The sequence below is a fragment of the Brachyistius frenatus genome, unplaced genomic scaffold, assembly GCF_029030835.1.
Source record: "Brachyistius frenatus isolate BFR_SWC_R1_liver_20210118 unplaced genomic scaffold, ASM2903083v1 Contig_12, whole genome shotgun sequence".
Lineage (NCBI taxonomy): Eukaryota > Metazoa > Chordata > Actinopteri > Embiotocidae > Brachyistius > Brachyistius frenatus.
The window spans coordinates 3817309-3845250 of NW_027210611.1; the positions used below are offsets into that span (position 1 = coordinate 3817309).

Below are 27942 nucleotides of genomic sequence, written 5' to 3' on the forward strand. Positions count from 1 at the left end.
CCGGGCTGCATCTATCTTAGCACATTTTTTTTTTACACCGAGCCAACAAAGAAGTCATTCTTTAAGAGTCACAGAGGAACAAATAAACCTGGATTTGCGCTCACAGCATCATCCGATTTTGGGATATAAAGAAGAGCATGGAAATGTTTAAGGGGCTAAAAGGACAAGAGAAATTCATGCTCCTCATCTTTTACCTCCAGCTGTGGTCCAGGCCCGCGGTAAGTGACATGTAGATCATTTGATTTATGAAGGCACACTGCAAAATCGTCCTATCATCCATGCGCCGATTCAAAGCAACTCAAAGTGCATCAAAAGTTGCCCCGTTTATTTCACACGCAGAGATCCTTCTAATTAGGAAACGCTTTACTTAATTATACCTTAATTACGTCGTTCTTATAATGCGGTTACCCTCATTGTCCCGTGTCCTTCTCTGTCTCTTTGGGGAGTGCGCCAAGCTTTGACAACAAATGTCCTCATTAACCTGCTAGCACTAATTAACGGATCAAGGCTTTCTACCTGCCTCCATCACCGCGGTGCGTCTAGTATAAATTAAAGACTAAATCTGCAGGGAAACACGAAAAAAGGGTTTTACTGGTGCAGATTATAGGTTTGAGCAATAATTCACAAAAGGCATGGAGACAAAAATTACTTCCAATTCTTGTAAGTTTTGGGATATTATAGCCTATGAACTTGAGCTAACTTCTAATTATCAGGGAAGTAAAAATGTATTTTTCCCTCCTCGCTTGAAAGTATTGTCCTAAAAGTGTGCCCATTGATGTTTGTTTAATATACTGCTGTGCATGTCAAGCTGTCTTGACTCCTCCGAGCTTCAAGCGAAGAAAAGCCCCAGCTTGTTCTGCATATGTCTGCTTTATTGTAGATAACTTAGTTGGCTCGTGTTTTCAGGTTGAAGCAATTCATCCGGACTGCGCCATCATTTCTCAACACCTGAGGGCTCGGGAGATCTGTAGCCAGACGAGGAGGAGCGAGACGCAAAACCAGACCGACCACAGCGGTGGGTTCACGTGTGATGATGCTGCTGCTGCTTTGTGTTTCTGCACACAAACACACACTCCGACATAACTGAGAAACCTTTGCTCACAGAGAGAGGATTTTAAAAGACATGAATGAAACAAGTAGTTTTGTAATGTGCTGAGGATGAAAAGATGTAACATAATGCATCCGAAAACATGTAGGGAGGGAAGTGGTGGAGGTCAAAGAGTCAGCAGTTTTAGCTGGTGAGGCTGCTTTATTAAATTTTTTTTTTCCTGGTGAGATATTTGCAGATTTGTATGAACTAGTTTTCATCATGACGTACAGGAGATATTAAGGCATAACCATAAATACCCTCTTGCTACTTCAAGGTGTGAACCATACAGGATAAAACCCCTAAACATCACAAAAGTTAAATACATGTACACCGGAAATTAATTTGAACTTCCCATATGTTTTAGCTTCCATTGCATTGTACCTGGATTTCTTATAGAAGGTAGAACTACAGCTGATTTATCATTCATTTTCAGTTTGTCTGTAAAATATGTAAGTGAAGAAATCGGTTACATCTTTAGAGCCCATAGTCTTTTCAAATGACCCAACCAGCCATTGGAAATCCCAAAATATTCAGTTGACCCATGCAGTCAAAAAAGAACAACACTAAATTGCAAATGATGTTTGTTTGTCCACAAAAAAAAAAAAAACAAAAAAATCCAGAATCTGTGAATGTGCATACACATTTTTTAATCAAAGGAGGGTGATTACACAAAACCCTTTGGCAAGACACCTGGCAACCTTCCATATTGACCAAGATGAAAAACTGAATGCACACCTGTGTGTGCTTTGTGACCTGTATAACTTAAGCTCCACCCATACACAACAAAAATCACCTGTATAGAAAAAAATATGAATATAAATCTGACCAGGAACATAACTACAATTAACTGTCTCGTATTCAAAGATTTTAAGTGGTTTCATTTATCATTTCAATCACTGATTATTAGAAATCACATCATGGTTAGGCTATGCTTAAACTGGCTTCTACATAAGGTGCGCTTTAATAATAGATTTTACAGAATTTTGCTTGTAATCGCGTATTTAATTGGTATCGCTACTTTTACTCAAGTAACTCAACTTACTTAACATGTCGGTTGTCTGTCTTGTGATAGCAGCTGAAAACTGAGGTCAGTGCATTTGTAGCAGCAGTACAAGTAGGTGACACAGCTTTGATTTCACTTGAACTTATTTTGAAAGGCGGGGAATGCAGAGCATGGCTGAGGTGTGTTATTATACCATGTTTTCTGGGTCATACTGATTTAATACCCACACTGACACCTGTTCTTCCTCCTGATGAGGCCTCACCTGCTCATCCTCACAGTCTGACTCCTGACTTTATTATAAATGAATGAACCTGGCATCTCCCAGTGGGCTGTAATGTGTCCATGACATGCACTTTGTCAGAAACTACCCCAGAACAACAACAATAGCAGCTCCCTTCTGCGAGAGTGATGAACTTTAACATTTCCAGACAAATATGATCTTTAATTAACGCCGAGGCGACACAACACTTTGGTGCAAAGTTGTCATCCGCTGCTCATTACACAGATAAATGTCTGCTGATTGATTTCACTGTCAAAGTAGGTGTGTTTGTGCGTCCATCAGGGTGACACCAACTGTGCAGGTGACGTGTAATCATGGAGAGCTGGAGAGTCATGCAGTGTAGATATCTCACCTTTGTGAAAGAAAAGGCATCATCAGGGATTGACTCCAGCTGGGCCTAAGTAGATATCATTCGATCTATAGCTACTGGTTTAACATTTGGTGCCACTGGCTAAGAATTAGATAAAAATGTATTTGATTCAATTTAGGGCTGAAAATAACAGCTATTTTCATTAACAATCCACATTTTGCCAATTAAATGAGTCACTAAGGCCAAAAAATAAATAGTGGAAAAATACCTATCAGCAGTTCAGAGAGCCCAAAGCGATGTCTTCAAATTACTTGTTTACTCTGATCAACAACTCAAAACCAAAGAAAGATCATCAGTTTGAAATGAAAGAGAAAAACAGAAAACCTTTATGCAGAAACACCTTCAAGTGAAATATTGTGACATTGTTGTACTGGATGGATTAAGATCTCCCCAGCAGGATGACATGTAATCATTTCAGTGATGATCTGACTTTTAGCGCCATTATCAGGACATAGTGTGTATTTGTTCAAACACCTGCAAAGCAAATGATAGCATAATAATGCAATAAGCCAAGATGGTAAACATGCCTTTTAACCATCAGCACCTTGTCACCGTGAGCAAATCTGACTGACTGATCACGACTTCACAGCACCGACAGCATGGCTGCAGACACCTTTTCTTATTAATCATTTTAAACTGGTGGCAATGGCAAGTCTAAATAGTTGTCTGAGCAAGGACTTACCTGGCCGTCTTCTGTTTGATGTCCCCATGAATTACCAGTTGCCTCGAGCCCTGTGTTGAATAAAGACTCTGCTCACTGTTCCTTCATTTGCAGAGTCACAATCCATGTCTATCGTTTCCAGAGTGCATAAATGTCCAGGTTTTACATTTTTTAATTAACACACAACTTTGTGCACGACGTACAAACTTTAGCGCCACAGCGTCACTTCCAGGTTTAACCACCTGACGACAACAGTGATCTTCCAATGAGCTCTACCCAGCGGACACACAGTGAATAATAAATAAATGTTAGTTACTTGAGCAACGTATTCGAAGGGGCATAACTGTGAAGTGTTTAGTTTAAAACTTTCAAAAACTGAGTAAGCCTCTCCACAGTGTGTATAGAGATCGCAGAGTCGATGTTTGAGTATTTGTATAGCAGTGATATCTACTGAAGTTAGCATACAAACCAGCTATCGTCAGTCAGTCCTATATCTTGTAATACCGCTTTGTAGCACAAGATGATAGCGAGTCACTGTAGCGTCAACCAAGTGACAGTAAACCTAACGATGACTGAAATTCTCTGCAATACAGAAGCAGAACAAGAGTTAATATTAGTGTTGTTTCCCACCGCTGGAGAAACAGCTGCTCCTGACAAGTGAGGGAATGAAGTTTGATGCTGAACTCACTACATTTCTGGTGAGTAAACAGCTGCTAATGTTTACGAAAGGCACCTAATAGTGTAATGGCGGGGCTGTTCTAACCATCGGTTATACGGGGACAAACCCCAGTGAGCTGACAAATCTCCGGGGCGGTGATCTGTAAAAAAAAAAAAAGCCATTACGCTTTTGCTGACTCGATCTGTCTCTGTGTGTCGGTGATTCAGTGTTCGTGAGAGCTGCTGCGAGCGACCCCGTCCAGCTGATGTGTCCAGGGTTGAAATTTTATACACAGCACACCTCTGTATAATGTGACTGACAGTATAAATATGTTTAGTTTGCTGTTGATTCACTCTCAATATCGTCTCCTAGTGTACAAAGTGATACTAAAAAAAATGCAATTTAATTCATACAAGTTACACCTGTTCACTCATAAATTTAAATGATACATTAAAATGTAGTTATTACTAGATGATATTTTAAATATTTATTCATATGCAGTTTTATTATATTGACTCCTTATAGTAACACTTTATCGTTACATCTAAATTTTATTATATTGTTATTTGTTCACGAGGATCTGATTATGGATGTTATGTGGGTTATATAAAAAAAAAAAACACATTAGTTAATATGCTTACAATACATTGCACTGCCCAATAAATGAAGACATCATCCAGTTCCTCCCTCAGCGATGCTGCGGAAGCACTCACTCCGTGTCCGAAGTCATTTCATTTGTCATTGTTAATCCTAAATGAGGTGACATTCAAGTGGCTAGTGTATAGCTTCAAGAGCTCTCTGTTCATCAAAGCCTAAGAATAGAGTCCTGCTCTGTGTGGAAAGAAACTCTTTTGATCTGAAAAGAAATGTTTAAAATGAAATAATCAACCTCTTGACATGTCAGTTAATTGTGAACTGTGACAATTAGACGCACCAGGGAATAAAACATGACAGTTTCCCCAACACAATTGTTCACATTTCCCCCTATGATTGCACACAAGGATGTCAGGCCCAGTGAGACAGTGTAAGTTTCCATAATTTATGGTTTCTGCTCCATTCACTCTGGCTTTTGTTATGTGGATGAATGAGGACAAATACTTCTCTTAACATAGATCATATAATTGTGCCTCTTCCTTTGGCACCTCTAATCTCAATTTTTTTTAAAGATTTTCATAATCAGCACATCACAGTAGTCTCATCTTTCTCAGCATCTGTATGATTAAAATCCAGAGATCTAAGATCTAAGCAGCTTGAAGTGGGAGCTCCCTTATGGGAATATTGTTCAACCACCTGACAGATGGTAAAAGTTTAAGTTAAACACCGATGCAATCTAATCTGTAATGCAATCCAACAAAAACACCTTAAAAGGTAAACAACCTGACCTAATATAAACTTTGGTTTATATTTGGTTCAGAGCAAATCACTTGACCTGTCCGTGAGGCTTTGGGGAAACAGGATGAAGAGTCCACAGCCATGCTAACAACTCTGAGGTTTCAAACAGCTATATGCTAACATGCAACAACTCATTAAGGTAGAATTCATAAGTGAGCTGTTGTATTCAGTTATAATAGACTGGACAAGTGTATCTAATAAGTTGACGAACGAGTATAAGCATACAGCACATTGTAAGCTACTGCTACAGCCAGGGTCATGCCTAAACAAGTGGCTTATATTGACGTGGCGATCATAAAGTTCAGAGACAGATCCTGTTCGTGAACGGAGAGCAGCACAGTGATGTGCACGGTGCAGGTGAAAGCAAGTACCTTCTGAGTAAATATTCCAACTTTCATTGCTTCATCAACATCAGCACCCGAGTTCAACTAGTTTTTGTGACCAGTTGTACGTGTGCATTCGGGATTTCACCATGGACCTGAAACTTGAGCAGAGAGCGCATTCAATTTTACATCGAACTCGGGAAATGTACAGCAATCCAGCAATAAACCAGGTGAGGTGTCTTAAGTGACGTTCACGTTTCAAGAGCGGCAGAAGAAACTGCATCAGGTCAGGAGTGCAACCAGATGGGCTTTCTTTGACAGTTGTGCACTGTGAATTCACCCCCTCCCCCCGGGTCAGACTGTCAACACCGAGTTCTACTGTGAGGCATCTGAGGGAAAGAAATACAGTGCAAACAACAAGAACAACGACTATAACAAACAACTCGCTCGCAGTGTATTCAAAACGCAAAAGGTTACTCTCCCACAGTCATCGCTCCCCACCACTCTTACTCACTGGTTTTAATTGCATCTGAAGTTTTACTGGTCCCCAAAACTTTGTCACAAAATCTGAAGTGTGCTCTGATCAAGTTTCAAGTCAATGGTGAAACTGCAAATGCACACGTACCAGTGGTCACAAAAAAACGATGAGAAGCTGGAACCATGAAAGATCACTTACAAATGGTTAACAAAAGAGCTGCAACTGATTTGCTATTAAATGACAATTATTATTATTTTTTTTTTTAAAAACCCAACATTTTAAAAGCTATTCTATGTTTCGTTTGTAAAATGTGTCATGCAAATAAAATATTCATGCACCTCAAATCTGTACTTCAGTAAGTTACATCCACCCTGAACCTAATTTCATGCTAATCCATCTAACAGCTGTTGTGATGTTTTAATCTAGAACGAAAGGATAGACAAACTAACTATAATCATCCTCTCTTCAGCAACAGGAGCAAGTAAAAAAAACCTTCCACCTAATTTTGAAATTGCTCATGTGAAGTACCAAAAAAAAAAAAAAAAAAAAATCCAAACTAACCAGTTTTGTTCTTGTAAATTCATGGTAATCTACAGGCAGAATTGGATGCACTTCAAAACACCCACATCTATTGTTTTCTTTGTGAGCCCACATGCTGTCATTGTGTCAAGATGTACCACTGTCAGTGTGCATCAGCTCCCCAGAGAAGCAGCAGTTTTAACACATTTTCTTCCTGGTTTGGCTTCCTGGTCACTGACTGCTTCACTGTGTGTGTAGAGAATCTGCGACAGGTGCAACTGATGGCAAATAATGCACCTTCACATTAGACCATTCTGACTTTTGATGAATTCATCTGCTGCTTTGTTGTAGCAGGTGACTTTAATTCACCCAAACAACCTGCCAGGTAATTTTTGCAAAGCAACACATGAAATTCAGTAATTAAATCCAGCCTACCTTCAGCGCTGCTGTTCTACAGTGCCATTAATGCTGCAGCTGAATCTTGGTTTTGTTTCTTCCTTTCACCAAAGTGCCAAAAATGTGGCACCATATTTGCCATGAAATTACTATGCAGAAGCTGCTGCCTCTGTTCTATTAGGATTAGACCTACTTTATCTGTGTAAACCTGAAGATGATCCTCCCACATATTGCGTGCTTAAAAAGACACCTCCCCCATATCAAATTTAAAACATTAACCCTGCGGAATAACCACAACATTGGAGAAGGAAATCTCTTAATCCCCAATACCAATTCAGTGCCTGTAAATTTTCAGTTTTTTTCCTGTTTCCAGTTAACCCCCAATACACAGTTAACTGCAAGCTTGTAACCACATCATTTATTTTCCATCCTGCCAGTTTTTAAATCGCCTTATCTGCAATGGATTTCCTGCTTTTACAACAAGATGTGCTCGACAGAGAGTGGTTTGAAAAGCGTTGCTGTTTTCCAATTTTTTGTTCCTAAATAGGTATCTTCGTGTAGATGGAAACCCTCAAAGCAGGGGAGAAAATATTTTATTACATTAGAGAAAATAAGTTGTTTCTTGTAAATAGTAGATATAAAAGGTGCAGGTATATCATTAACAATTGCTCTATTGCTTTTAAGTGTCCCAGTAAACCAGTGAGTATTGTCTTAAAACTGATTGACCTTAATTTAATGCAGTCATTATTCATGTTATCACCAGCAAGTAGGCCAGTGCTTTTCCCACATAACACATCTAAATGTCAGCTGTTATCAAGCTCTCCATGGACACAGATTTTTGTCTTTGCTAAAAATGGCTTGTGGTCAGCCAATATATATCTGTAAATAGTTTATACTTCAATTCCACTCTGCACCGAGTCCACCAAATGAAATTACATTTTACCTCAGCCAAGATATTGCATATTGTATTTGTGCAACAAACTGGAAACAAGCAGGAATAGAATCAGGTCTTGACTTCTGACTGAAGCTAAGTGTTTTTTCTTCTGCAGAGTTTTGGCCTTTAGGCATTTGGTGATAGAAAATTATCATCACTGCTTGGGTAATCGCCAAAACCAAGAATTTAGCTGGACTGATAAGGAAAGCATAAAACCCATAAACACTGTAAAGAAAACCTATGTAAGACCCTCAGTGCAGTGATATAAACAATGTTCGTGACAATTTAAAACTGAGGAAGCTTGAATCATAATGATCCCACCTCATGATCTGTGGAATTTCTGGTAAACTAGCAAAAAGTTATAGATTTGATGTTACTCACCAAAGCACATTGTATGTATCCTTGAACATGATGAATGCCCCACCTTCTTGAAGGTTTGAATCTACAAACTTCTGTCACAAGAGGAAAGGACCCAAACACAAAACACTGAGGCAAGTGTGAAGCAAACAGAGAACTTAACTTTCAAATAATTGTTGAAAATACAAAGGCCAGGCAGGTGAACATAGTACGGAAGGAAAATAGGAGCAAACATCCAGGCAGGGTCCAACGCTGAAAAGACATTGACAGAGAAACAGAAATCTCAGAAAACCTGTACTCTGGAAACACTAGGTTGGCAGAGTGGCTGCAGGTGAGAAGATTAAGGTGGTGGTAACAGGTGAGGGGGGGTTGGCAGGCAGGAGATTGGCCATAGAGAGCAATACAGGGAGAGACTGGGGACCTCTGGTGGGTGGAGGGAGTAATACAGGGATCAAACTCGATAACAGAAAAGAAGAAAGACCAAAACCTCTTTGCTGCATTTTCTGGCACATTACTGCATTTCTTGGTGCATGAACACTGCCTGTTGATCAGTGGAATAGTGTGACCATCCTGAGGGGGAGCATGATTTCCCAAAACAAATTTCATGGCAACAAGCCAATAGTTGTTGAGATATTTCACTCAAAACCACAAATGTGTCAGAAGAAGATAAAACAGATATGTCATTTGGACACTATTAAGTGTCAGTACAAAATGTCATGACAAATCATCCAGTCGAATTTGAGTTATTTCAGCCCCGAGATAGACTCACATAATGGCAATGGCATTCATAATGTAGGCTGTAGATGAGGACATGAATTGTTAAACATGTGGTGGCGTGTTTGGTCGTCACCTGCTACGTAAAAAAAAAAAAAAAAAAAAAAAAGACAATTCATAACGCTGCCCCTGAGACAATAACTCAATGAGCAAACACTCAGTGAGATGACAGACGATCTGAAAGAGCAATTTGGCACAATCCTTCTGTCCCCTGTGGATCCTCGACTTCAGGAATATCAGTCTGAGTCAGCCTGACAGCAGTGCAGGACACGCAGAGGTGAATCATCCAGGGCCTCCGTGAATAATCCCACACCCCAGCAGCCCCACTATCATGTCCCAGGCTTACATTGAAAGTGACATCATTTTCGTCAGACCACCCGACTGAATGCAAGTGGTTGCATTTGTGACACGGAGAAACACCGCAGAAAGAGCACCTAATGGATTTGATGCAGTGGCTTTGTACAAATGAAATAAGAGAGAAAATGCAAATTTCTTCCAGACAGATTGCTGCTGCCTATAAATCTCTAGTCTGTCTCAGATTAATGTCAGCAGCCATGGTGATGGTTCAAATTACCCAGAGGGATCGTCACTGGCAACCGTAGAACAGAAGCGAAGAAGCCTTTCGGATGAGAGATGAAATACCTCAAAGATTCTCAAGCACTTCCAGTTGCCTTCGGATAACACTTAGACGATTCGGATGACTGAAAATCTTCACAGACAGTCAATGTTACCATCGATAGAGCCATGCTCCTGGTATGGTTTAAAATAGAGACATCCCTCTATACATCCCACGTATACAATATATCACACTTATAAATGAAACAGTACTTCCCCTTTTATGATCACCAATTGGTAAACCCTTCTGATAGAAAAGCCTAAGACCTTTCTTGCTAACATGGCTTTGTCTCACAAAATCTTCCTTCCTAAACTACCTTCCAGTGTTACCTTCCACAGCATTTCGATCAAGTTTAAATAAATACCAGGAAATTAATAAATTGCTTATTTTCTACCCTTAACATCCATGTTGCCCTTTGCTAAACACCAGTTAAGAACGTGTTGACTGTATGGAAGAAACAGCCTCGCCACAAAATCTGGTTCACGGACATCCTGCTGAGTGAAGAGTAGGAATCATCATTTAAGATTCAGTTCGGCTGTGTTCACGTTTTCTCCAGGCACTCTGAAACACTTTCACGTTCCACGAAACTTAGTGCCAGAGGAATTACTTTTTAAAAAAATTTTTTTTTTAAGTAAATTGATTTCCTACTGAAAACATTTTTGACATCTATTTTGGTCTCACTTTGGGGAAAAATGACAAAACAAAAAAAACTAAACTTTTTTGAATTAATCACCGCCGTTGACATTTATCCAACATGGATGGGAATAACTTGCCGCAATGTTTGCCACAGCACACACGTCTGTCGGAGGGGAGTTACTCCATCATTCATTCAGTTACTCCTTTCAGTTCTTTCACCGCACTGATATGCAAATTGGTCCGTTATATAGGCTACCGATATGTAATCACAGGTTTATCTCGAATCTGGAGAGCAGGAGACAGTAGAGGGATAAAAAACGGGCATGGATTGCATAAAGCAGAGGCTTTTACCGCAATTAATTTACAATGACAAGATGAGGTTGGTCTGCACATTAGATGTCTGATGGTTTTATACATCACTTTTGACTTATTTTCAGGATTCATACAAATACCCTTGTTTCTTCACGCGAGTATGTGATGAGGTAAACAGGTCACCTGTATGTACTGTGTTTGCTGTGGAGGATATTTAAGCTGTTAAAGGCCTGAGGTTGACTGAAATGAATGTACCCAGTTCTCCATAAATATAAGTGATGCTGTCAGGCATCATTATTCTTTTGCTGATGTTCAGGGACTTTTTAAATTTACTGTCAAAAATGTTGTGGGAAGCTGAGGCTTTTGACTGATGAACAAACGGTACTGAATCCTCTTTTCCTTTGTGGTATTTGGTTACGTTTACAGGCACACGATAATGTTGTCGCTATAAGATAGGCAACTGTAAGAAAAACAGATGTCGGTTTAAGTCGCTTATGTGAAGGGATACACCGGCACAAATTATAAGGAGAAAATGGTCTTTTGATCATGCAGGGGGTATCCTGGAATGCAATACCAACACTTGAGTCTGCAGCCATGCTAGCAGCTAGGTTGAACGGTGATGGGTCATTTGAGCTAAATGCTAACATGCACGATGATGCAAGTTCTTTATGTTCAGCTGGTATAATGTTAGCATGCAAATACTTGCTAAATGGCTTCAAATGCAGAGTAGCTGAGACTGTTTGGGACTGTCATTACTTTTACAGGTATTTGGCCAAAAACCAGAGTTGTAAAATGATGATGATGGATCGAGATCAGGGGTCCCCAACTTTCTTTTCTGAGAGCCACTTTGACAAAATTAAAGTTTACTTTAGTTAACTGAGCTCCACCAAACCAGCTGAATAAGCTTATTTTATGTGATCAGTTACAAATTGATACTCAACACAAACATACTCAACCAGTAGCTCCTGATTGGAGACACTTGAGCTAGATGAAAAGGTGGATCACCACAGGTATTACAGTTTATCCTATGGGGAACATGAATGTCTAAAACCAATTTCATGGCAATTCATCCAGTAGTTGTCGAGATAGGCCTATTTGCAATGTGCTGCATCAGGGGAACACCAAAGTCAGTAGGTTATATCCTCTGGGGAACATGAATGGTTGTTTTATGAAAATTAATCTAATAGTTGTTGAGGTATTTGTGTCAGGGATCAAAGTGGTCGACCAACTGTAAGACTGACGCTGCTCGCGTTGCTAAGAATATAAAAATATCTGAAAAGGATTTCAGAGCTCACTGAAGAAGTTTCTCCCTGTAAATCTGGGCCCCAAAGAACAGAGAGAATTTGATAACGCTCGCTGCCACATTTCTAGATTTGTGTCAGTTCAACAGACAGGACTTATCACCAGCTATCAATGTGATGACACAGAACTGACCAAAAGCATGAACTCTGGAGGAATTAAATATTTTTGAAAAAGCAAACATGAATAACCGTGCAAACAGTAAATAAAGTGTTTACACTAATGTAATTTGTAATGTGACAAGAACATCCCTCAAAGCTATGGGTGTGATGAAAGAGTGGAGCTGTCCAGACAAAAACAGAAATAGAATCAGGCCATCAGAATTCATGTTTTCTGACACACACATAGAAGTATGGAAGCAGTGACATGGACAGAAAGTCAGCAGGGTCTGTGATTGAAACACCTGTTTATTAGGATCAGTAGTGGAAGGGGTATTCACATCATTTACCCAAGAAGAAGTAGCCAAACCACACTGTGAAATTAATATATTACAAGTTGAAGTCTGGCATTGAAAATATTACTAAGCAAAAGTAATTATTATGACAAGTATCAAAAGGAAGAATATTTTATGAAGTAGAAAAGTGTCTGTAATGTGTCAGTAGTTTTCTTTTCCGCCTGTAGCTGCAGCATTTACTGTTTTATATTCTGTTGTTTATTTGTGCATCAGATTTTTACAAACCCAGGATATTCTTTGTATGCAATAATCGCAATCTGAAAATTAAGTATTAACTAAAGCTCTCAAATAAATATTGTGAAATAAAAAGTACTTGAATTATTAGTTATGAATTGTAGTGGAGTCAGAGTATTAGTCGGCATAAAATGGAAATACTCTTTACTTGTGTATTGATATTAACTGACCAGTCGTGATGCTCTTCCCTCTGTTTGTGTTTGTAGGATGTAAAACAGAGTGGGACGAGGTGGGATGCTGGCTGAGAGCTATAGTTGGGCAGGTGGTCAATGTATCCTGCTCCGAAGTCTTCCAGCATTTCTCTAGAAATCAAGGTTGGTAATCTAATCATCTAAGCCATAGAATTATTGAAAAAGAGAAAGTAATGGAGCATCCCATTCTGTCCTGGTGCACTGTCAATTTCTAAATCTAAGTCTATATTTAAGTCTAATTATCTGTACTGTATAATTTGCAGCACTAATGCAGACTGGAGTCACTGATAGAGGAGTGCAGTATGAATTATTCATGTATGTCTTTCTGGCAATATTATATATATGCTCTGTGATGTTTCTGGTAGAAGAGATGACAATCTGACATCTTCTCAGGCTGTTGCTGTCTCCACAAAGAAAGTGAAGATGACACCAAATTATTGTATTACAATTATCTCGTCATGAGGGTAAAAGTGTTGTTGACTTTAATCCCTTTTCACCCTCGAGGTCCATGTTCTGGGGCCAAACGATATCGTTTGAAAGAACACAACCGGCACCAGTTTTTGAGGGTTTCCTAGAGTGCCACATTCACTGAAAAGGCCGCCAAGAACAACTATGACCAAAATGGATTTAACATTGTTGTACTTAATTTGTGTTGCATAAAACTTGGTGGAGTTGTTGTTTTTACAGGTTCAAAAACATCAGCACGCTTACTGACTGTTTTTCACTCTACTTTACAATTTTGATCAGGCAGAATTGCCGAATTTCCCCACTGTGGGATTAATAAAGTCAATTTGATCTTATCTTAGAAGTAAACAAACATACATTTTTGCTTGAATTTTTTTCAATTGCACAATGGCCCGGAGATAAAGACAAGGACACTTTTTGCATTTCAAAATTCTTACCCACAGAGCCCAAGGTTGTTTATTTTGTGCAGCTGTTACTGATTGAATTTAGGGACTGTTTTTCAGGGGAAAGTTAAAAAAAAAATAACCTTCAGCTTAAGGGAAAAAAGTGGTTTTATTTTTACTTTTTGAAACACTGATAGTATTTAGGTGTTTATTCACTCATTCAAAAGTAATTTATTTTTCATAATAGTGAAATGATATGCAACTTTACTTTAAACCTGCAAGTTAGTGTTTTAGAGGATTGCTAGTAAATATTCAAACATAAGAACATCTATCTTCTAGTCGTAGTGCATACAGACATTGTAGATAATAAGAATACTGGTCTTGTCATTCTAATTGGATCATTACAGGAGGTAAGGTCAGGATCATTAACGAGTAATGTTCTTGTCTCCTTTATCTTGATAGAAATCATGGTGCATTATGATTAGAATTTCAGACAAACAGACCAGATTCTTTGCTTTCAGCAGTGGAGTTTTCAGTATTTCCTGTTAGGTCCTGTTTGCTCAAAGGAAATAGAGAAAAAAAAACAACAACTCATGGCATACATTTTTTGTGCATATTTGTTCAAACACACAGACACACAATAGTCAAGGTAAGATCTGTGTATGATGTCTGTGAAATACACATTTAGACATACAGTAGAACCCCAAAAATGCAGCTTTTTGGGGAGCTATCCAGCTGAAAGCTTCCTCCTGATACCAGCTGTTTTCAAATGGACATTTACCTGGAGTAAATATCAATGGGCTTCAACAGTGACATGAAAGCACACAAGCACTCAAATATATAAATAGACACATAGGCAGATAATTTTGGACATTTGGACATTTATAACCAGCATTTTTACTCACACTGTTGAGAATTTTATGAATTTGAGTGTTGCCCAGCTTTGCTGCTTCCATTAAAATATATGTACATGTGTAAAAACTAAGACTGAAAGAAATGTGAAAAAAAAAAAAGGTTTACTGAGCGTCTGACTTTGTCTTTGCGTCCCTGCTGTTAGGTTATGTTTACAGGAACTGCACGGTTGACGGTTGGTCTGAAATGTATCCACCATACGAGGAGGCCTGTGTTTTCAGTGATGACAGCGAGTCTGAATCTGAGGTATGCAGACGTGTTTTAATCATATCAGTTTATTAAGCAAAGTTATATGGTTTCTGTTTTTTTTTTTTCACATCTTTTAGTAAAACTAATTACAGCACAATCGATGGTATGCATTTTTGTATTCATATTTCAGTTAACTTTAAATCACCTTTTAATTTCTAGAGGTTTTTTTTATATGATTGATCATTCATGTGTGTAATAATGGACGCACACCATGATCCATGTCAGCTTTACAATTTCAGACAGATATTTCACTAATCAAGCCATTTATCATTCCAACATTTGACTGCATCGCAATTTACTCACTATTTTTCTCTTGGCAATGTATTTTTTTAAATTTTTTTTACTCTGTCTCTGTGTCTCCAGACGAGTTACCTGTATACGCTCAGACAAGTTTACACTGTCGGATATGCCACCTCGCTCATCTCCCTCATTACAGCTATAGTGGTGTTCGCAGCCTTCAGGTGAGACTGGAGCAGCACACACTGTCAACACACACACACACACACACACACACACACACACACACACACACACACACACACACACACACACACACACACACACACACACACACACACACACACACACACACACACACACACACACACACACACAGAGAGAGAGAGAGAGAGGGAGGGCAGTAAAAGGGAAAACTGCTCATTTACTCAATATTTGCACAGTTAAGTTAAAGTTTCATGTTTAGAGTGGTAGAACAGCATCTTACAGTTTTAACCTGAATATCCACATAATCAGATGATGAAGCCTCATCGAATCTTTGTGGCAGAGGGGCTTGTGATTCATGTAACACATGCACTTTCATGCAGTTGTTTACTTGATTCTGTCTTGGGAAATATCGATTGGCATATAGAGTGTAGTACATATACGAGAAGTTGTTCAGTTGACGACTCTGCATTTTATTGTTACACAGGAAGTTCCGCTGCACCAGAAACTACATCCACATCAACCTGTTCTCCTCCTTTGTCCTGAGAGCTAGCGCTGTTTTCATTAAAGATGCGGTGCTGTTTGCTGATGAGACCTTGGACCACTGCTCCATGTCCACGGTGAGATCGCTAGTTATTCAGTAATGTTTCCATCATGAAATATGTATTCCCACATCTGCTGTATGATCGAGTTAACAACGGAAAGAGACAGGAAAGACGAGGCGGACACGTGGTAAACTGATGGGTAAATGAATGAATGTTGAATCCTCTCATTAGATGACAAGAGTGAGGAATTCTTTGAGCAACAATTGAGTTTAACTACATTTTTTATTGTGGAAAAGAACATGTCAGGTATGTCCCCTTTGAATTTTGTGGATAAAGTGATTGTAAGGTAAACAGCTTATATCTTTTACTACAAAGACTCATTGTATTATATTACAATAGCACTTAGTTGTTTCTTTGTAGTTATTTGTTATGCCACAGTGCCGGTGACCGCCGGAGGCTTTTATAAGGTATCATTTCTTCACATTAACTCATAAGTGTAGGCTTCCCCTCCTCAACCAAGGAACAAATAAATTAAGTAAACAAATCGAAATAAACTTTAATTGTAGTAAGCACAGTGATGATAGGACTTTCTGACATGAAATAATACTCTAAATTACTGTAACTGCCCCATTTGTCTGGTACAGGAGCGTCACAAGATAAACAGCAATCAATGCAGAAATGAACAGTACAAAACTAAAGTGTCCGAGATTTTTTAAATTTCTAATCAGTTGTTTTCTTTTCTTTGAACTGACGAGGCTGTTAGAAGGAAAAATTTGCTGGTGGTCTCCGCCTTATTCCTTTTTTTTATTTTTATATATATATATTTAGTGTTATTTTAAGCTATAAATTACAATACAGTTCTCACATAAACTATATTAATTTGCTTGTATATATCAGGCTCAAATATATTCAGAACATAGTCCATGATTTCTCGTGACAGTGCATTTCTGAGGTTGTTAAATGGCCCACTGTTGGCAGTGACGTAAAAACCACAAATATTCTGAATCCATAATCAAAAAGGCTGAAAATGCTTTTTGTGTGAAACCACAGAAAAAGAAGAAAATGTAATCAATAAATAAACAACCAACCTATTTAACCTGCATGTCTCTTCAGCTGTATTTTCTACCAATAGGGGTCTGAAAAAGCAATGTTCAACATTTTCCTACAAAATAATCTATTTTTATTTTACTTTGTAAGTTAAAATATATATAAACAGAAATCAGAACAGCCAAGATGACTAAACCTCTCCGGAACACATGGAATCAAAATAAGCTTTGCCTTTTTGATCAGCTACAAGATGTGTGAACTTGAGTCACACAATTTTTGATATTTTCTGAGTTTTTGTATAAAATAATTTCAATTTGTAGACGAACATTTGGGCTCGTGTGCTATAGAATTAGTTTGTGTGAAAAATGAACATCACTGAGAAACACTTTTGGGCGAGAGACACTTGTCAAAAAAATATTTTCTTGCCTGCAAACACATTTCAGCCATTTCACCTCACCAAATCCTTTATCACAGCCTTTCAGACCACATGCTCACCTTTATATTGCAGCTGCTGCAGTGAGACAACAGGCCCGTGGGAACAGACTTGTCATTATGCATCTCTTTAAGTTATATATTTTTTTTCCATCGCCTTGCATCTCTTGTTTAATGCCTTTTTGTAGATGCTTTTTGATATCTTTTTTTTTTTTTTTTCATTCCGCTTATGTTTTGTGTTTTGTTTTTGGTTATTTGATGCTTGTTCTTGTTGAGTGTTTTGTGGTTATTTTGTGTCTCTTTGCAGTTGTTTGTTTTGTCTATGTTGTAGTTCGTTCGAAGTGAAGTATCTGAAAAATGCTTTGTTTCCAATCTCCAAAGAAGACTTTACTCTCTGAGCTCCAAGCTGACGTGAGCGAATTTGAAAGGAATATTTTAAATGTATCATTAGAGAATATCATGAATGAGTATTCTGCTGTGCAGACCAGAAAGATGATTCAAAACTATTTTCATCTCTACGTCTCAATTCGATGTGTGTTAAACAATAACCCACATCGAACACAAATAACGTTGTTTTGTTGTCTTCTCTTTAGACAGCGTGCAAGTCAGCTGTGGCTTTCTTCCAGTTCAGCATCCTGGCCAATTATTTTTGGTTGCTGGTGGAGGGCATGTATCTGCAGACCCTGCTGGCTCTCACCTTCGTCTCGCAGAGGAAATACTTCTGGTGGTACATCCTGATTGGATGGGGTGAGTGAGAATGACTGACAGGGTTGGCTGGGGCAAAAAAACACATCAGACTGGATGATGGTTGCAAATACACATACCATTTTTATTCATTTTACAAAAACACTAAAAACACCAAATAAAGCTGTGAATTAAATGGTCCATTTTTCAGAAATGTTTATGATTTAGTTCAGTCTTGGATGTAAAGAGGGGAAACATTGCTTGTCCTGACAGTGAGTTCAGGCGGAAAACAAAGCAAATATTCGCCTTGGTTCATTCCTACAAAGTTGACCTCTGAATGTTGTGTTTATTCAACCCAAATAGGTTATAATAGCTCAGATAATGTGCTCACTAATTATTTCCCTCCAGTCTCTCATCTCTGCTTGTTTAATGAAGTCCCGGAATATGTTAAAGTCAACTCGCCTTTCTGTGAACTTTCTGTGACCTGGCAAATTTGCGTCAAATGGTGTCATTTTCATTTACTTTGTATTCGAAAATGGAGAAAAATTTACAATGTCAGAAACATACATTGCACAAGTGAATGAAGGTTTCCGTATCAGATCATTTGCATAGTTGTTTTTATAGTTATGTAACAAAGTTTTTTTTGTTGTTTTGTCTTGTACTGGCAATTCCTAGTCATTAACCAGGCTTCAAATTATATGCTTGTTTTAATGTGTTCTGGCTTTTCTTTTCTTGATATGTTTTTCTTGATATTCTTTATTAATAGCAGCCTTCAGTCTCAATTGTCTTGTAGGCGTGCTCAACCTGTTTTCATGTGCATTTTCCATTAAAGAAGCTAACATTGACATTTGTAAGATCCAGAAATATAATGTACGGAAAGTTTTCATGCGTAGCTAAGGTGATAAAATTAAAATGCATCAAAGTGCTGTACAAACCTAAATCGATGAGATCTCGTATTCATTTGAAGAGGATTTTTTTTAATTTGAATTTTAAAGGTGCTTTTTTTAATCATATCATTTTGTTGCACTGTTCTACTGTTCTGATATACTGTTCTAACTAGCTGTCAGTTGCAGTGCTGTATTATAGTATACTGAATTATATTGTAAGGTGCCTGTGTTATTTGTGGAATCTATTTTTAGACAACAAATCAGTTCCGAAAAGCAGCTCAGCCTCAGCAGTGACTGGAGCGTGCTTGTTTTCCTGGGTTCTCTCTTTGTTTTCTCCTTGTTCTTTTGTTTCCTTTAGCTTTTTATGGATGCTTTATGTGCTTTTGCTTTGTGTTATCCTATGTTCCCCTGACAACTGCTTCCCATTGTCTTCCTATTCCCAACCATTGTCTGTTGTTTGTTTCCTGTGGGGGCTCTCTATTTTCCTGGTTAAGCCTGTATTCTCAAGTGTTTTTAAGGGAAGTTAACTTTTGTTGATGTTGTTTAAGCCCAGTTATCAACATGTTACAGTACAATCCAGCCTCACTGAGTCGAGCAGCCGTCCACCAGCTCTGTTCAGAGCAGCACTGAAGACAGTTCTGGTCAGCGTCTTTCGAACTGTGATATCTCAGCAACTATTCGATGGATTGTCATGAAATTCATCCCAGAGGATGAATCCTACTGACGCCTGCAAAAGACGACTCTGCATAAAATCATTCAAAGACAATGAATCCTAATAACGACAGCCATCCCTTAAATATTTCCTCCAGTGCCATCATCAAATCAAAATTTCGATAATAATCAAAACCTTTAAATCTAATGCTTCAGATGCACTTTATTTTTTCAATTCTAATCAGCAAATGTTTTCATTTTAACATAATAAACTGAAAGGGTGAGCATGGTAAACTATCACTGTCATTGTCAGTATGTTAGTAGGGAAGAGCACTGCATTTGTAATTACGAGATCTCGCAGTAGAAAAGACCAAAAGATTAATAGAATACAAATAACTAGTACAATCACAAAAAAGATAGAATAAACACTTCTACAAATTTTCAAGCTCATATTCATCATGTACAGTAGTATCAGGTAGAGCCTTCGCTCCTCTAAGTATAGCAATGATTAAGAACCATGTTTACCTTTTAGAAGATGATATACTCACGAGATATTACATCATAATTACAATAAGGTCTACAATGTCTTTCATTTCTTGTAAATACAATACATCCTGGATTAGACTCATATTTCGCAAGTCTTGTTGTCACATGGGGACGTTCACCTTACTAAACTCTGACATCTTCAATCTTCAATAGATGAGCTTGTAAGTGTCAGATTTTATACGGAGTAAGTGACACCACAAATGCTGAATTTAGGGTTGAATGGATGATGTTGAACATACTGTAAGAGGTACATTGGCTTCAATTATGATAATGTACTCTAACTCAAAGCCATACTAAAGACATACAAAATACTACGCACTTGTTGCTGGAATATGAGGGGATAAAAATCTCCGTCACAACTATGATTTTTTTCAACCTAACAAGTGTGTTTGTGCACATACGCTCAGTCAGTATCCCGGGTGACTCTGATGTGCCTTATCAGCTTCTTTCCGGCTTTACTATCCTCCTCTCTCCTGCCTCCTGCTTCTATCCAGTGTCTGTGTATTCTTTTGGCATTGAAATGCAAGTGGGACACAAGAGAAATTTGATACACAGAATATACCCCCTGTTTTATGCGCCTGACAACAATTCCATAAAAAATGCAGCAGTGATCTGTGTCTTGAGCGTCGTTCAGATTAATTTCACTTGACGGATAAACAGAGCATGCATAATTAATCTCTTATATTATAGGGCTCCCGTCTACAGTTCTCATACTCTGGGTTTTGACCAGATTCTTCTATGATGACAGAGGGTATGACACATTTTATTATATTACTGTATTCTATATGTAACAAAGCTTCTCACTGCATGTTTAACAGGGAAAGCAATCGTACTGTGATTTCAACACTCATTTGAATTTAATCTGGCTTTAATTGCAGTTGCTGGGACGACACAGACAATGTTGGCATTTGGTGGATTATCAAAGGACCAATAACAGCCTCACTGCTGGTGAGTGGAGAGCAATGAAACACCAGTTTAAATGACCTTTTGTTCACTTATTGATATACCTGTGAGCTGTCTGTCCCGTTGAGGAAATTAAGAGTAATTATTTGAACGATGGGTTCTTATTTTCAGGCAGAGGTGTAGTTTGTGCCTCTCCTGAGGGTTACCATTAATTAGCAAATAATTAATCAGTAACGTCTGAAAATCACACAGGGCTGTTCATTAAAACGTATAAAACTTACTGCCGACTGTCTCTTCAGCATCCTCCAAGAATCATCAAGCCATCCAGTCACACCATCTTTGTTTTGATCTGGAAACAGAGATGTAACATTGGGAATGGATTAAAAACGTACCTTCGCTTTCAGCAGATGGAAAACTTTTCCATCCAGATAGTTAAAAGAGTGTCAGCCAAAAACACCATCAGAACAGTAACATGCATTTCTGCATGACCGTTTGGCTTTTTCTTTCGTCGCCTGTGGCGTATCATGCAGGGAAACTGATGGTTACATGTATGCTCACATTAATAAGTAAGAGGCAGCGATAAATAAAACCAAGTTCTAATTTCTTGCCTGCACTCGCGAGCTTTGCTAACCGAAATGACAATTGTCATTGGCAACTCGTGTTAGCTGTAACGAGCTAGCTAAATAGGCTAATGGTAGCACAGCAAAAATCTCTTGCAGATATTGTTAATTATTCCAATTGACTATTAAAATGAGAACCCTGTAATAAAAAAGTGTCTTAAATATTCTACTGAAAGACTGAAGCTAAAGCTACATGTTCCAGGCACAAAAGTCAGAATCCTCACCATACACCTAGTCCTATAAAATGTATGAAAATCGTGTCATATATCTTTTCTTATTTTATTGGAACGTAATGTGTTTAAAAATGTAATAAACTTTGGCTTATAAAGGCAGATTCAAATAGATTATAATGCATTTACAATTTGTATGTACTTTCTTTCTTTTAACCAATGTGTGTGGTATTTTGCATTTGGTAAATTATACATATGTGTCTCTACCAGGTCAACATAGTCATCTTCATCAATGTCATCCGGATTTTGGTTCAAAAACTTAAATCTTCAGCCATGGCTGGGAACAACGACACCGGACATTTTATGTAAGTCACAACTTACTAATACAACTAATTGAACTTGAATCTAACCTTTACCGTTTACATTTTTTATCTCCAGAGGAAGAATCCTGCAGACTTCAGTCATTCTTTGACCTTTCATGTAGCTCCATCGAGTAAAAATTCTAATTTGCGATTTATGATGAAATCCTGTGGCGAGGAAAGAATCAGTCCGTGGACGTTTATTCAGAAAAGCCGTCAATCACAACGAATCCATTATGTCGAAGTACAATCTTTTTATAGCATTAAATAATTAATCAAAAACAAACTTGTTAGAAAAATGAACACTTAAACAACATATGTTATGAATACGTAATATGACAAACTTGTTATTTGTTAGATTTGCGACTGAGATATTTTGGCTTTATTTCTGGGTAGCTGACATGTCGTCCATTTTTTTGTACAATCTGTGCTTTTGCCTCTCAGAGCGGTTAAAATACTAATAATGTGGATACTGTTGAGAACTGTGCTTATAACCTACTGCCAACATGTCTGCTGGTCAAAAATATAAGATATGGAGAAAAGAAGGTTCTGCAAGTATTCAGTGATGAAGCCCAGCTTTCTGTCACTGATACTTTCACAAGGCAAGGTCACATTTGTTTACATTAGACCTAAACTCCATACAACACTCTTAAGTTACAATACAAACTCAGTGTTGAGGTGAAACTGCTGAATGAGACATTAAAATGCCAGAAATTAAAGGGAGCTGATGAAATCTTCTGATTCTGCCGTGAAATCCTGCTTTACCTGAATGAATCTTTCCTCCTGTTGAGGTTTGGCTGTTGCAGATTCCTGCTTGGATGAATTAATTTAGGGTGAGAGCACATAAAAATAGCACCTGGTGCCAGAAATAGATGTTTCCTTCATCGCTGTGCGACAGGATTGTTCCACCAGTTCAATGAATGTTTCACACGTTCTAAAGCTTCATCTCTATCTCACTAACTTCAATCTGATTCAGGCGGAACTGTGACGTTAACACAAAAGCTCGGATCCTAGGTATGACAAAAGACAAGCAAAATCCTATTATGGGCTTGAAATAATCTGATGTTTTTTTTTTTTTTTCCTTTTTAATCGGTCCTGGATGTGATGTTATTTCTGATCACAGTGATTTTGGTTAGTTTTGAATATCCAGATGAGTAAAACTACATTGCAATGTCATTGTGTAGCAACTTGACTGAGACCCTGTGAATCTGATGTAGTAAAATCATCAGACAGCAAAAAAAAACTCGTGCAGCCATCTCTGTCAGGGGTTAATTTCACATCTTTTCATTAATCTTTGATAGACTGGATACTTTAGATAGAGCCGTGCCAAGTTAAGTTACGATCGCAATGACAAAAAAAGACAAGAAAAGGAAGATTAAGAGAACAAATAAGGATGCGTATCTCGGGTTGTTTTTTGTTGTTGATGACGCAGATGCGGATTACTTGCAGCAAGTTGTCACAAACAACAAAACAAAAAAAGTAAATGGCAACATTTACATGATATTCAGACATCAGAGATCTGACTTGAACTAAGCTTTGAGCACAATGCATGTTTGTTTTTTGTTTTTTTTGACATTTTAATCTCCTCCACTGATTGGCCTGATGACAGAGCCGTTTTAAAGGTCACCGAAATGAAGATTTGACACCAGTAATTTAGCCTTGATGAAACTTGAACAGTGCTTTGTGTCTGGCATTTAAAACTTTACATGTAACTCTGACAGGACTGGGACTGGTTGTTTTCAGTATGCTGTAATATTTCAAGCTTTAAACAGACATTACATCATAATCTGGATTTATGTAGAGTCTTTATTCCGTCTTTCATTCCTTTGTCTTTGCTTCTCTCAGGAGGCTGGCTAAATCCACACTCTTCCTCATTCCTCTGTTCGGGATGCACTACACTGTATTTGCCTTCCTTCCGGAGACCACTGGAGTAGCAGCCAGACTCTACATTGAGCTGGGACTGGGCTCCTTTCAGGTATAAAACAAAAGAGAGAGTACAGACACACAAAGTCTGTTAAGACAGATCACAAAAAGTGATTAAAAATGACTTACTTACAGATCTCAGGAGAGGCAGCTTTCATTGTGGCTGCAGTGGGAGAAGCACAGCTGTTACTCATCACATTAACGATGGCTCTGCGTTATTTACAACTGTAATTTTCTTGCTGTGAATGGGAGTGTTGGAATCTTTAACACTTAACCTTTTATGTTTGGTTGAATTATTATTTGCCTTTTAAAAAAAAAAAAAATCAACAAGTTAACAATAGAGAAAGGAAAGGAAATTAAAAGAGAGCGTTATGAATGGATGACCGAATCCGAAGCCGTGTCTCAAATAGCTCTCTTCCCTCAGTACAATCACATATAGTGCTCTTACATGTTAGGACTTTTAACTTGTGCAGTACTTGAATTTCATCATGGTAACGTTGTCTCAAGTCGCTCATTCCTGTTCTGCAACAGGAACTTTGAAAGCATCACCCGCCAACATATCTGCTGGCTGAAAAATAGCTATTCTGTTCCACAGCAGCTGCAGCTTCCTCAGATGCTGCAATTTAAAAATACTGGACGGTGAAAAGTGTCCAGCGTTTTGTACTCAATTTTTGGACCGTTATGACTGATGACTTAGTGCACTGCATGTTTCCATACTTCGCAGTGCGAACACACCCACTCACTCAAAGTAGCAAGTAAAAGTACACAAGTATGCAATTTGAGTCACAGCCAAGCTCTCTGCAACTTTTTCAAATCGTTTTTTAAATAGTTAAAACAGCTTTTTTGCTGACTACATTAAGGATACACGCTGACCTATTCCCCGACACGTTCAAGCTGTTGTTCGGTTGGTTTATTTGGGCCCTCATGCCGTTTTTTTTACATGGGTAATTAATCTGTTGACTATCATGTGGATGGTTGCAAGTCAGTTCAGGTATTCCAGCGCTCAGACCGAAGATAAAAAAAATAAACAGAAATTAGCACCTCAGAGCTGCTTTGGTACCAATGATTTTTGTCAGACTACAGGAAACAAAAACTTGCAAAAAGGCAAGGCCACTTTGACAGTTATGCAGCACCGGATTTTTTTTCATAAGCCAATGTTTTGGCAATAGTTTGCCCTCTTCTGAAGTTAAAGCGCTTATCCGTATGCAGTTGTGTTTTTTTTTCTACAGCTTGCATGACATTTTGTGCAGTTCAGTGTTTGCTACACACTGGACTTTTCTTTACTTTTATCTCACAGCTGATTATATCTACAATCAGCACCTACTGTTATTCTTTGATTTTAAAACAGCTGTCTGTTGTGTTGCAGGGGTTTGTGGTGGCACTCCTTTACTGTTTCATGAATGGAGAGGTAGGTGAATGAAGGAGAGATGCTTTTATGATATAAAAATCATACAATCGTTTATCATACACAGCTGCTGTGGAGGAACAATCTTCATCTTCTGTGGCTGATGATTCAAAGGCATATTTTCACGTGTGCATGGCATGGTTGAGTGGCAGCAACATAGCAGTGGCTCATTGACTGGTGACTTTTCAGACTTCTCCAATTTTCTGCAAGTTGCATATCCCACATGTTGTTTCCGCAGGTTCAAACAGAGCTGCGGAGGTGGCTGTGGAAGTGCCACAGTCAAAATCATCTCACTCCAGCCAAGAGAAGTATCACTCAGATCATAATTCCAACCCGCGGGGGACTCGGGCTGCCTCCTCCGAGCGGCAACATCTCTTCTGTATGATTTCAGAGAATATCTGAGAGAGAGAGAAAACAAAACTGTCGCGAAAATGTCAAGAAATATAAACTGCAGGCAGTTCTCATAGCTCAACATGCTGATGACACTTATACAACCTCTCTGTGAGAACACGAGACCGTGATGGACACTGGTGAGTGATTCTGGAAATGTGTCAGGGTGCATTAAATCAGTGTCAGCAGCAGCTCTAAGTCTGAGGATGGTGCAGCACAAACTTGTAATCTGAATGACAGTGTGCTCCATCTCGTCTCATTAACACGAGTGCTTGATTTGTGAGGACGTCGCGGTGCCACAGTGGGGATGGAAACCGCAGCAGAGACGGAGTCAGCCCCGAGCTCGTGGGAGGACGATTTCACATGGTTGTGTTTACAGTTCGGACCACACGAGTACAAAAATAAGCAAACGTTGAGAGATTATACAGAGACAGCTGTGAAAATAATATATGATTGATCTTGGCTGAAAACATGTTTGATTTTTCTGTGCCGCCCTGAACAGAGGCAGTTACACTATTTCAGTCCGGGCTGAAAAACATGTTGGTCTGAATGTGAATGTGTTCACTCACTCAGCATTTTCACCGACTGCCTCAGAGAAATGTTCAAGACCCAGAGGGACCTGAACAAGTATTTAAAGTTATTCGTTTGTGTGTTTAGCTGCCATACATCGGTGCAATGTGTCTTAAAAGACTGTTTTGATGAGCAGTATTTGTGAATATTTATTTGTTTGTTTTCCAATTTTCTATGCTATTGCCAAATGTGATTACTATTATAACTTTTTGACACATAGTTGCACTTAATAATAATTAAAAAAAAGGCTGCTAAGCATTTACATGGTAAAACGGCATCTGTTCTGTTTAACTAGACTGACATAGTCTTAGGATATATCATAGGCTGACATCAATTCTTTTTAATGCTGAAGATTTCACTCATTTGAGAGTTACCCATATTTTGATGATGGCACAAATTTACAGCAAAAAAGTGAAAATAGCTAAAACACTAGCAGCAGTCAGGTTTTATTGCCATTTTTGTTGACTATTGCACATTGTCATTCATATAAGCATTTCTTGAAAGAAAAGACATTGTTTTAAAAAGGTGCTCCTTTTTGCCAAGAGCAAGATGAGAAGATTGCCACCACTCCTATAAAAACAGGAAACAGCTGGCTCAGCACTGCTCAAAGGCACACAAAAAAAATAAAAAAAATCCTCCTACCAGCACAATTGAAGATAAATAACAGGTTGCATCTGGTTTGTTGAATCTGTAGCGAGAGATGTGGTATCAATCTTCTCATCTAACTCTTGCTAAAAACGTTAAACTCCTCTTCATAACCATATCACTATATGACCAAAGTAAACAGCTATTGTAAGGGATGTTTTGAGTCTGCCTCAAGTCGAATGATCTTGTCTAAAGTGCAGTCAAAATATATGTATTCAGTTAACCTGTATTATGACTGAAGCTGGCCTTATTAAATAGACTGGGGATCGGTGAACTTTACGATTCACAATTAATCTTCCGTTTTGCTTCATTCATCTGCAGCGTTGTATACAACACTTATGTGTGAAGATAATTATGATGCTATTCGACATCATGACTTTACAATTTCAAACATTTTTGTTACTTGATGAATACAAATAAAAGCTGAGTAATGGCCTTGCATTGTGGCTTAACTTAATTCACCTAACTTAATTCAACGCTGAGAGTTTTATAGATTTTAAATTTTACAAAAAAAGATGACTTGACAAAAAGAAAATCTCTGCTGAGAATTTTTTAATAAACAAAGTATAATGCACTGCACTTTATTTGTCATTGCCATTACACAATATATTTAAATTTTGCACTTTACTTTGAACGTTCTGTATTTGAGTTGCTGTTCTTGTGGATCTAGTGACGGTTGGCATACTGTACGGTAGAAAAAACGCAAAGTAATAAATTAACAATTTGTGGTTTAAATGT

General features: G+C 38.2%; 1 protein-coding gene across 1 annotated transcript; it reads left to right on the forward strand.

The window, feature by feature from the left end:
• On the forward strand, positions 1-27936 carry LOC138617354 (pituitary adenylate cyclase-activating polypeptide type I receptor-like). Its single transcript, XM_069692305.1, has 13 exons — positions 1-218; positions 907-1015; positions 12993-13100; positions 14883-14983; positions 15350-15447; positions 15915-16047; positions 18045-18198; positions 20910-20970; positions 21098-21167; positions 22183-22277; positions 24117-24246; positions 25561-25602; positions 25838-27936. Exons 1-13 carry the CDS (start codon positions 138-140, stop codon positions 25982-25984), a joined length of 1329 nt encoding a protein of 442 aa, XP_069548406.1. The 5' UTR covers positions 1-137; the 3' UTR covers positions 25985-27936.
• Positions 27937-27942: the final 6 nt, after the last annotated feature.